We start from the raw sequence: 12,894 nt of genomic DNA on the forward strand, positions 1-12,894 counted from the left end.
TGCTATAAAAAAAGTAGCGTCAAGAATTCCATGGAGCTGAGTTCTTCCTTTACTAATTTACTTATAGACATGTTCAAATTTTCCCCATTTGTGGCATATTTGGGTCAACAATACGACCCTTGCATCTAGCACAGTTCCTAGTAAATAGTAAGCACTCGGTAAATATTTGTTGAATGAATGAATTTAACAGATAGGAAAACTAAGTGTTGCTCTGAATATATAAAGGTTTAATGAGTCTATTAGCTTGATATGAAGCAGAGCTTTACAAGTTCTTATGTTTTATATGAACCCTGTAATTTGTCGTATTTTATCAAGAGATAAATAAGACTAATTTTGAAATATGACATCTTATTTTGGATTCTTCCTTTGTAGCTCTATACCAAAACCCTTTGTGTCAGTATAACCTGTACCGTTTATATGTAATCTACCACCTTCCAGGAGTGGAGCTGCTTGACCGAAATCGTAAGGACACCTCTTTCTTGCAAAGAAATATTTGAGAAGCAGTCTTATACCTCAGTGGTTTAAAAATGAAGACTACCTTTGAAAATTTGTTTTTGTAAAGAATATCTTTGAATAATTGTCTTTGTAAATGAAAGTTTTTCAATTATTTATTTTTGAAATTCTTGCTGTCTGAAAGTTAGGGATTTATGTCTCTTTACCACTTTATTGGAAAGATATTTCAAGTAAGCATGAGGAAAGCATGTCTTCTGGTCCTGGTTTTGACTTTAACATGTTGGATGCCACATTTTTTACCCCTTGACACCTTAGTTTCTTATCTCAAACATAAGGGAATTGGACAACATCTCTTGAGGCTTATTTAAGTTCTAAAAGTCATATTCTTTGAAATTCTGTAACTGTATGTATCAAAATTGATATAATCAATAACTTCTTTATGACTATATCTTCAGACACTGTAGATAAACTAGCATGTCTGATGTATATAACCCCACACACACACAATTAACCTCATCACATTTTACATTTTTTGAGATCTTTTACCCCAACGTGCTATATTATCTCTCTATCCACTGATCTTTCTATCTCTACAGGTTTGAACATTCTTAGTAATTAATTACTGAGTAATTTTTTTCTATGAGGATATCAAAATGTTATGGTTATATTTCTCCTTGCTGATAGCCTTGATGAGATGGCTGCATCATGCTGCAACTTCAATCATCCCTAATGTTAGAAAGTGTCTGGGGTGCCTTAGGCTCCAGGACTGAGCTCTGCCTTGTGACATGTGGGGCAGATACTGAGCTCTTGTAAGATTATCAACATAACTGTGATAGCCCTTTTATCAATCAGTTTTGACAGGATGTTCACATATAACATAGTTTAGATAAATATATTTTTGAAAGTGTTCAGTTCTATTTCGAATCACTCTGCATGTCTCTATATAATGCTATGCAATAATATTACTTTTTATATTTCTCAGAAGTTACAGAAAAAGAAAGAAGATCAATGATTACCATTTTTAACCATAAAAAGGCTCATATCATTCAATCAATAGCATTCAGAGGAAAAGTAGATGCCTCATGGAATCCTAGATCACCATTTAAGAAAAAACCAGCCCAGAAAGTACCTTCAGGTATTTTGGGGGAAAAAAATGAAATTAAAAGTCCTCAAACTTTTGGGTAATTTGGTTATAATAATGATAACTACAATTTACAATGAATTAAGTACCTATATAGTGAAATAATTTTTAATTATTTTCTAATATTATATTTTCTAATTTTATAATTCTATTAGTCTAAAGTGAATATGCAATTTTCATCTTCATTCATGCATATTAAATGAGGTAATATGATAATAATGAGATAATACATGGATGCCCTTACCCTAGTAACTAGCACAGTATAAAGGGGTCAGTAAACAAGCTATAGTTATTTTTATTACTACTAACACAGACAATGTTACCAATTAAGGTTAGAAGTTTTTGATAATATAGGAAAAATATTAAGAAGAAATAAAGATCATCTGCAATTGTGCCACCCAGAAATAAGCACTGTTAATATTTGATTATACTCACATATATGGTCATTACATGCAAGTATAACTCGAATATTTTCAGTGATGTTTCATTAGTAGGAATTTAATTTCTTATATGTAACAGAAATGCAAACAAATAGGGATTTATTTTTCTCACATAGCAAAGAGTAAAAAGATAGGGTATTTAAGGTTAGTGTAAAGTTCCATAATGTCATCAGTGTTCAAGAATACATCTATCTTTTATTGTGCTACTCTGAGTATGCTTTATGGTTACAAGGTAGCTGCTATACCACCAAGCATCACATCTCCATTCCAGGAAGGAAGAAAGGGTGAATGAAGAAAGGTGCAAATACAAAATCCTTTTCTTCAATGACGCTTTGCCAAAGGGACCATATACATTTAAAAAGAATCAAATGAATTCCTAGAAATTAAGAAGAAAAAATTAAATTGAAAAATAATTTGGTAGACAGATCATTGAGGCAAAAGATCAACAAAGTAATACTGGACTTAAATGGGACTGTAGAACAAGTGGACTAACAGACATTTATAGGGCATTCTACCCCAAAATTGCAGAATATACATTTTTCTCATCAGCACATGGGACATTTCTCAATATAGGTCACATGTTAGGCCACAAAACAAGTCTCAGCAAATTTCGAAAAATTGAAGTCATACCATATATTTTCTCAGACCATAGTGGAGTAAAACTAGAAATCAATTCCAAGAGGACCTCTCAAAACTACACAAAAACATGGAAATTAAACAACTTGTTGCTGGATGATCCTTGGATTATTGACAAAATCAAGATGGAAATTAAAAAATTTTTCAAATTGAATGACAAAGGCAACACAAGCTTCCAGAATCTATGGGATACAGTAAAAACAGCCCTAAGCAGAAAGTTCATAGCCTTAAATGCTTACATCAAAAAGACAAAAAGATCACAAATTAACAACCCAATGTCACACCTCAAAGAACTAGAAAAAGAAGAACAAATCAAACCCAAAGCCAGCAGAAGGAAAGAAATAACAAAGCTCAGAGCAGAAATGAACAAAGTGGAAACCAAAAAAACAATACAAAGGATCAATAAAACAAAAAGTCTTTGAGAAGATAAACAAAATCAATAGACCACTAGCTAGATTAACCAGAAATAGGAGAGAAAGGACTCAAATAAGCTCAATCAGAAATTAAAAAGGAGACATTACAACTGATACTACAGCAATACAAAATATTATCTATGACTACTGTGAAAACCTCTATGCACACTAACTAGAAAACCTGGAGGAAATGGATAAATTCTTGGAAACACACAACCTCCCAAGCCTGAATAAGGAAAAAATAGAAATCCTGAACAGACTAATACTGAGGTGTGAAGTTGAAACAGTAATAAAAAAAAAATCTCCCAACAAAACAAAGCCCCAGCCCAGACGGATTCACAGTGGGATTCTATCATACCTACAAAAAAGAACTGGCACCATTCTACTGAAACTGTTTCATAACATTGACAAGGAGGGAATTCTCTCTAATTGATTCTACAAAGCCAATATCACCCTCATACCAAAGCCAAGAAAAGACACAACACAACAGTAAAGGAAAACTGCAGACCAATATCCCTTATGAAATATAGATGCAAAAATCCTGAGTAAATAGACAACCTAAGAATGAGGGAAAGTATTCACAAGCTATATATGTGACAAAAGGCTAATACCGAGAATCTACAAAGAAATCAAACAAATCAGCAAGAAAAAAACCAATAACCCCATTAAAAAGTGGGCAAAAGACATGAACAGAGTTTTTTCAAAGGAAGCTATACAAATGGTCAACAGACATATGGAAAAAATGCTCGACATCATTACAAAGATATGGAATCAACCTAAGTGCCTATCAATTAATAAATGGGTAAAGAAAATGTAGTGTACACACACACACACACACACACACACACACACACACACACACCAGAGAGTACTACTCAGCAATACAAAGGAATGAATAATGCCATTTGCAGCAAGTTGGATGGAACTGGAGAACATTATGCTAAGTAAAGTATCTCAGGAATGGAAAAACAAGTACCACATGTTCTCACTAATAAGTGGGAGCTAAATGATGGGTACACATAGTCATAAAGTGGTGTAAAGGACATTGGACACTAAGAAGGAGAAAAATGTAAGGGATAAAAACTTACCTATAGGGTACAATGCACATTATTTTGGTAATGGTCATACTAAAAGCTCTGACTTCAGTATTATACAATTCATCCATGTAACAAGAACACTTTTACCCCCTAATATTTTGAAACAAAAATTATTTTTAAAAAAAAGAAAAATAGTTTGGAAGAAATTACCCAGAATGCAACATAGAGAAAGAAAGATAGAAGATATATATTAATTAGATGTTGAAACAAGGAAAGACAAGAAAGGCCCGATAAAAGCTTAGTAATAATTCCTGATGGAAAAAATTGCAGAGGTAAATTGAGCAGAAGGTAATGTGTGAAGTGATAATGACTAGAAATTTTCCAAACTGGATAAATTATATGAATCCTTTGATGCACCAGACAAAATGAAGCCAAAGACACGTAAGTGGAAATAAAAAAAAAAAAAAAGCCAAGGCAAAACAATCTTAAAGCAGTCAGAGAAAATGCAGATCACCTACAAAGAATAACATATAGATTCACAGCAAACTCCCCACCTGCAATCATGGAAACCAGAAGACATTAATCTAATGCTTTTAAAATGCTAAGGAAAAGTAATGGTCGACTGAGAATTTTATAATCAACTAAATTATTGTTCAAGAGTAAGCATGAAGAGAAGAAAAACAAAAATAAGAATAAGGGCAAAATTAAGACTTTTTGCCTAGCTTTTTATTGTGAAAATTTTCTAACAGAAAAAGTTAAAGAATATTAAAATAAACACCTGTATATGCCCGTGTATATTCCACAATTACTAATATCCTGCCATATTCAGCAGCCTCTATATAGGAGGCTTTGCGTCTTTATTCAGGAAGGACACGCCTCCTCAGAAGCTTCTACTTACCTTTCATGGGTCATCCCCAACTACAGTGTAAACTGGAAAACACCAATATCTTGCTGGACCATTTAAATGTTTCCATAGCAGAACATCATGACACTTCACTCCTATCAAACTAAATAAAGACGTTAAAAAATATATTTCTTAATATAATGAATTGATTCGGGAGTAAGCAAAAAGAATTATAATATGGGATGCACAGTTATGCCAAGACTCAAGTGCATCCAAGGAGAAGGAGGTAAGGGGAAACCTTTATTTGGCAGAAAGGAGATGTTCACATAAACTGTCGTGAAAAGCAGGAGATATGTGAAGGACGTGAAGGAGTTTCCAGTGGAGTTATTTTAGAACGTCCTTGAGACAGTTCTTAGACACGCAAGCATGAGCTTCATGCCTTCCCAGCTCCAATTTGTTTTCATCTGACAAGAATGATTTCATCCTGGTATCTATAACTTTCAAGCTCCTAAATAATTTAGCCTGCAAGTTTAAAAATAAGGACATTCCCCTGTATAACCCCAATGCCATTATCACACTTAAGAAAAAATAACTAATTTATTTATATCATTTGATATATAATCCCTATTTACAATTTCCCAATTCTTCCAAGAAGGTTTCTACAGCAGCTTTTTCAAACTAAAATGCAGTCAAGGTTCACAACTGCATCTGGTTGTTATATCTCTTTAGTGTCTTTTAATTTAGAATAGATTCCTCAATTTTTTTTCCCATGACTTTTTGAAGGGCTTAGGCTAGTTATATTGTAGAATGCCTCAATTTTTATGATTGTTTCCTCAAGGTGTTCTTTGGTTTGTTCTCTTATCCCTTGCACTTCCCATTGAACGGAAATAATGTCTGTAGGACATGTTGTCGGTAGAGTAGAATATAGCATAGAGCAGTGGCTCTCAGAGTGTGGTCCCCAAACAAACAACATCATTTATGAACTTGTTACAAATGCAAATTCTTGCCCCAATCAGATTTACTGAATTAGAAACTCGAGGGTGGGACCCAGAAGCTGTATTGTAATAAGCCTTTCAGGTGACTTTGATGCATACTCGTTAGAGAACAACCAGGGTAAAGGTAAGAATACCAGCTTGGGATTAGACTCCCCTGCCTTGAATATTAGCTCTTCTAATAATTAAAAATTTTATTTTGGACATTAATTCGCTTTAGCTTTCTGATTTTTAAAACGAGTATGATATCTTCCTCTGTCATGATGCTTAATATGGAAAACATTGAGACACTTGATCTGAGACACACCAGATGTATAATAAGTTGAACTATTCTATTAGGCAGCTGCTTCCCTGGTCTGTCTTTTACTGCATGTGAGAGGCGATGGCCCAAATGGAATGTTATCAGATGAGGGGAGTGAGCCATATACTGCGGTGGAAAAGAAATCTCTAGATAGAAAATCTCCCCTCTTAAAAACAGCTATGCACACAGTGATAAACAAAGCAAGGCCATCCCCAATCTGTTTTTCAGTGTATAATTATTACAGGTGTGGAGGGAGAGCTGATCACTACATGTAGGGCTTTGCATTTCTTTTGTTTAACCACATTGCTGAAAGAACCATAATCCTTTCTGTTCCCTTTACTGCTTTTCATATTAAACTTCCAAAACAAAATCAGAGGAAGAAGAAATAGGGAGAGTATTTTATTGCATTTGAATTTTTTTCTTCTAAATGCATATTGTTAATTCACAGATACGCTGACTATAGCCTCTAAAAATTGGCAGCATGACTTTTTCTCAATCTACTCATTTTCCACTAAAGGCTGCTATATAATAGCAACTAGAAAGTATTTTTAGCCCATAGCATGGCTTATTTCAGCTTATCTTAATTAGCCAAACATTTATAGGAAAACTAATAAAACCCACTATGTGAGTTTTTCAAGCTTATTTTTAAAGTTTTGTAGCTTCTGTATTTGTTTTCTTGTAAATCTTATTGTGACATCCACATTTAGGGCTTTGAATTCTTTTACTGGAAAGAAAACATACTTGAAAATGTTTATGAGGCAACTGTAACATCACATTTTGATTTTATTATTCTTAATCTTTAATTGAGAAAGAAACCAATTGTATTTCAAATAGCTTGAGAAGCGAGGTCATTTTAAGTTTTCTTCAAATCCCAGCTATCAATCCTTATCAAATAGGTATAGTTAGAAATCCCATGCCTAGTTCCATTAATGTATTTGGGTCTTATTGCATGATAATCAATATTCTCACAATTAAAACATTGTGGGTTTTTACATGGCTTTAAGGAAACTGAGACGTTTGCAGATTTCCCACCAGCTACCTAAATGTGGAAAGACATTAAGAGAGATTTAAAATCAAATACCAACAAACTTTTAAAATGTCTACTAGTGGTCCAAAAGTGAAACTGCTGGATTTCCCTCATGTTTGCTCAAGACAGAGCTCCAGGTGCTAAGCCCAGGCTAGGGTGTTGTGTCGCAGAGCCTGGTCCTGTCAGCTGAGGCATGTACTACTCAGGAAGGGAGAAGGGTAAAACCAAAAAGAAAACCAGGCAGACTATTTGACAAATGGCGATTCGCAGGAGTACATCAATACAGATGCAAGACAGGACAGAATCTAGAGAAAACCAATAATTGAAAGTTACAAGCTGGGAGATCAACAATGGCTCAGGAAGTAAAATGTTGAAGAAATTTCTAACTCTGGGTAGCTATGACACCAGACACACCCAGAAGAGTAAACATCAAGTGCTATTCATGCACGAAGGCTCAGATGGTACTAGAGGTCACTGTGAGGTCTGGAGATCGGTGAACACAGGGATGAGCAATTGAGGGGGTTGTGCAGCATCAGAAGAATTTGCAAAGGCAAAAAGCAGCAGTCAACAGAGTTGCCATGTTGCACAACTCCAGGGGGCACCATTCACACAGAAAACGTTGACTGAAGTGTTCTCACCACACACACATACGAAAAAGAAAATGGTAACTGTGTGAGGTGATAGATATATTAATTAGATTGTGGTGATTATTTCGCAATGTATTATAAACACATCAAAACATCAAGTTGTACACCTTAAATAGGTACAATTTTTATTTGTCAATTGAACCTCAATAAAGCTGGAGGGAAAATGTAGAAAAAGAAAGTGTCTGATGATCAGAAAGGAAGGCCTGGGAGACTTTGGTCAGCCACCTGGGAAGGGAACAGTGCCATGAATTCTCCTAGAGCAGAAAGGCTGTGTGCTCTCTACCGCTTCAGAGTTGGCAAGAGCCATATTGTGGACTTTACTGGCCCAACAGGTGCGGGAAAATTCCATCTCTAGCCTGGCATAGGCCTTCTGGAGAGAAATAAACAAAGCAGTGACAGTCTCTGGAAGACACCATAAGAAATCCAGGCTCTGAGGACTAGTCTTTGAGCTCCAAAGCTAGGAAAGATAAAGATTCTTGTGATCTAGGATTTGTTTATTCTGTTTCTTTGAAGTTAATGCCAAGAATCCAAATGGTTGAAGTAGCCCTAAATATTTCTCTTCATTTAGTTGATGATTAGTCCATTTATGGATGCATGTGCCTATCAGAAGAAAAAGGATCAGTTTCTGCATATGAGCCTCAATACCTTAATTATAAAAATTCCCACTTGGATTCCACTGATAAATTATAAATTGACTAAGTATTCTGTTCTCAGGGTTTTGAGATTTGTATTGTATTAAAGAATTTGCCTCAAAAAGTAAGGCAAAACCCACCATATGTAAGAGAAAATTTCAGTTTTGGGTTAGGTAAATCTCTCTTTGAGAGATTGAACTATTCATGTTAAAGGATGGCTTGAAAATAGAAAGCTATGCCTTAGACTTTTCCTTTATAACATTGTTCCATTGTTTTTAAATGATGAATAAGCATTTGAAAGATACTAATTTTAAATTGTATTTTTTTAGATTTTGCATTTGCAAATAATGTAGACAAGTAAGTGATTTTCATCTTTTATTATTAGATTTCATAATTGTGTTGTCCCCCTAAGGTATGCCCATTTCCTAAAATAGATTTTAATAAAATAAAAAATTACTCTTTACTAGACGGGAAAAATTGCTATGTCTTTCTGTGATAAACAAATTCAAGCTATGTATTCATATTTGACATATTTAAGCTTTTAATATTATTACTGAAACCCAAAATAAATGAAAAGGCAATTTGCTGCTTAAAAAATATAAAGCTTAATTATTAACTATTCCAAATGAGAGGCTTTACCGTCCTTGTTTACTTTTCCTCTAAATATGTTCAATGACAGCAATTATGCAGATTAACATTTTATATTCACTGGAATTTGCATTTTCTAAAGCAAATACTTCATTAATACTACCGCAGACATTTCAAATTCATGAATATTGATGAATTGAAAATCATCATTCTTTTTTATTTTTGCACTTAAGACGTTTTTCTTTGGATGCAATGTTGAATATTATCCCCATGTACATTTACAAAATATAGCAAAATATAGACAAATAACTTTGCACTGAAAGTATTTAAGATAATAATATGCATGTATCTATAAATACGTTAGTCATCTCATTTAACATGGTTTTAACACATGACTGCTTGGCTGTGTGAGACCTACACTGTAATAGTTGTTCCTCAAATATGTTCAGATACTTTATTTTTAAAATAAATAATATATACAATAAAAATAGTGTCACTTAGCCTCAAAGTCATTTGTCAACAGAGCCCACAAATTATTTGTTAGTGGTACTATATGACAAATAACACAGAAACACATGGCACACATTCACATTTAAATAAAAATTTCATTCGGTCAAATTGGTTTTTTTCTGACATAATTTCTATTTTTGCAGAATTGTGTTTGCTAATCCAGAAGATGCTGTTTTTGTAAGGTCGATGAAGAGATCAGTGATGACTATGACCTCTCTGAACTGGGATACGGTTCCAACACGAGAGGAAAAGTACCTCGAAGAGAAACGCACTGAACCTGCTCAAATGCTCAGAGTGACACTGAGATGACCCTTGGTATTTCTAGAAATCCTAATGGTTTTCAGTTGCATATTAAAATTCCCTGTGGCTTAGCATATTATATATTTATCATGATCTTGTTAGAAACATTTAAATGGAAACAGAAACACCAATAATGGAAAATAATTTTTATATTTTAGGCTCTTTAATGTAAAGTTGTTGTTGAAGTAAAACATATATATAGAAATGTACAGAAATCATGAGTGTTTAGCTCAACAAATTTTCGAAAAATGAACATGTTCACATAATCAGCATCCTAGATCAAGAAATAGAACATTACCAGGACTCTAAAAGCCTCTTCGTTCCTGTTACCAGTCACTGCCCACCCTTCCAAAGTAATCATTGTCCTGATTTCTAGACCATAAATTGTGCCTGATTTTGAAAGGCATGTAAATGAATTCATAGAAGATGAATATTTTGTGTCTAGCTTCTTTCACTCGACATTGTAAGATTTGTTCACGTCGCTAGTAGCAATAATTCTGTCATTCTCACTGCTGTATAGTATTCCATTGTATGACTATAACACAATTTATTTATCCGATGTACTGTTTTTTATTCTCATCTCTGGAAACATTTGCTAGTTCTGGGTATGGGCTAATGATCTTGGTTTGGCCTAGTCAGAAATCCTCTTCCAGGGAAAGGAGAAACAGAAAAAGCTTTTATTAATAACATTTCATATTTAATGACCTAATAGCAGTTGCCTGGTGCTGAGTGACAGAACTGGACATTTAAGGTAACTCGAACTCCTTACTGGTTTTTCCCAATTAAGGAGAAAGATAAAAACTTACAAAAGGCAGAGTGACATTTCACCCTATCTGATGGTGCTTAGGAAGCACAGACACTCCGCATAAGTATGCTGGAATCAAAATAGGCAAGATGTGAAAGCCTAGAAGAAATAGTGAATTAACACCAAGAACCTACAGCCTTCATTCACCTGTGGGCATTTATGATTCTGTGTACAACCAGAGTCTAAAAATTCAAGTATGGTTCCTGGCAGAAGATTGCAGCTAGAGTAAAGAAAAAGCAAAGGTTTGGGAATCAGTGTGGGTAAGTGGCTGAAATCGAGGCAAAAGTGGTGACAGATGGCAAGATCAGGTGACAGAAGGAATCAAGACATATTCTTGCTCAGATTTGAGCCATAATCCTGAAACACACAATTCTGAAAGTGTAACTCTGGAAAAAATAATTTTAAAAACTCTTTGAAAGACATTTATTTACATTTTTATAGGAGATTTATTTGAGAAACATAAAAACATGACAGAACACTTCATAGGCCACTTTACACAAAAAATAGGTAAAAATAATATACATATTTTTGCAAGCACACACACTCAGGTATACTACTGATAGTCATATATGGGTGTAACAGTTATGAGCAAATAAACCATAAAGAAATATATCAAAAAGCAAAATGTACAAATGCTTATCACTATGGTTGGTAATTGTGTGCACCCAGCTATATAACTGTGGTCATATGAAATACTGTGATGGACAACCTAAGTCTTTTGATGAAATTGATTCAAACCACAATGGGTCACCACTGCATATGCAGTTTCCCAAAGAGCCAAGATCTTGAGAAATTTTATCTTTCACAAATACAGATGTACACAAAGGATATCTCTTCATTTATTGAGGAAGTTTTAATGTTTTTACATACACATGCAACATTTATGTACAAAATCAATGTTGTGACAACGCACTTCCATGAAGCCAAATTTGCAAAAAATACATAAAACAAATTAGAAATCTAAATGTCTTTACACAATGTATACCTCCAGTATTAAAAACATGTAACAAATTGTAAAAACTAATGCTGCAAATTTAAAATAATGAAAAAAAAAAACAAAAAAAGCAAAAGGAAAAAAGAAAATCTGACATGAATAAGTATATTAGAGGCATAGATTATGGGCAATTGCATAGAAGTAGTCTCTAACAGCTGGCCAACTTTCACAATCATTAATTATATTTTGAAGTATTGTATCTTGATAAATAACTGTTTTTTTTTCCTGAGACATGGCTCTCTTTGGAGAATAGAGTGACCTTCATTTTCTAGGTGATGTTGCTCTTTTAAAATTTCTTTTATGATTCAGTATACACCAGCATTAGCATTCCTTATTAAATTTTCCCATCTTCTGTGACATGCTGCTATGTTGTTCTGAGTACTCAGAAATTCACTCCTCATGTACTCGTAGACAGACCACAAATTTGGTAGAAGCAATACTGGTGATGGAACAGCAAGGGTTTTGCATAGGTGTTTTCTTATCCTATCATGCATATAATTATTTTCAAAGCTGTTAGTAACTATTGTGGCTTCTCCAGGCAAATGCAGTTTCAATTCAATAAAAGCTACTGGAATTTCACAGCTAGAAGGAATGCCAATGCTTTTAAACTGAAGTTTTTTATCATTGTTGTATTGCCTGGCCAATCCACTCATCTGCCTTTTTTTTTTTTTTACCAAAAGCATTGGGGTCAATGGGAAATTCCAAGTTTATTGGTGATACCTTGAAATTCACCTTTAGAAGCCTTGATTGCACCTAATTCCAAGTCTGTCATTATGGTTTGGAGATTCAGTTGAAATCCGTTTTATTCCTCAAAGTCCACCAAATTTTCAAATAGGCACTTATAAAGTGCTTCACTTTTTCAAATCATTAATACATAAATGAGCAGATAAGTTCTAGAATTTTTGGATCCAGCAGGGGCATGAATTGTATATAGTTGACAAAAAACAGTGGGGACGATTTTGAAAGTGCCATCCAGTAGCCAAAGTGAAGCATGTGCTAGTTTTTTATGCCAGATTTAGTGGTATGCATACAAAGTCCATCTTCTTCAATAGTCAACTCTCTAACCAAAAACAGTTCACTATTTAATGTGTTTTGTAAACACAGGAGGAACCTCTAAGTCAGCAAGTGTCTTTG

General features: G+C 34.1%; 1 protein-coding gene across 1 annotated transcript in view; it reads left to right on the top strand.

The window, feature by feature from the left end:
* Positions 1-10,509, top strand: part of LRRC72 (leucine rich repeat containing 72) — a 150,364-nt gene extending 139,855 nt beyond the window's left edge. Inside the window, exons 6-9 of the mRNA XM_045564081.1 lie at positions 373-462; positions 1,436-1,588; positions 8,893-8,920; positions 9,805-10,509. Coding sequence (XP_045420037.1) covers positions 373-462; positions 1,436-1,588; positions 8,893-8,920; positions 9,805-9,970 — 437 coding nt within the window. The 3' untranslated portion in view covers positions 9,971-10,509. The remainder of the gene's footprint in view (positions 1-372; positions 463-1,435; positions 1,589-8,892; positions 8,921-9,804) is intronic.
* Positions 10,510-12,894: the final 2,385 nt, after the last annotated feature.

This window comes from Lemur catta, chromosome 11, assembly GCF_020740605.2.
Source record: "Lemur catta isolate mLemCat1 chromosome 11, mLemCat1.pri, whole genome shotgun sequence".
NCBI classification, from domain to species: Eukaryota; Metazoa; Chordata; class Mammalia; order Primates; family Lemuridae; genus Lemur; species Lemur catta.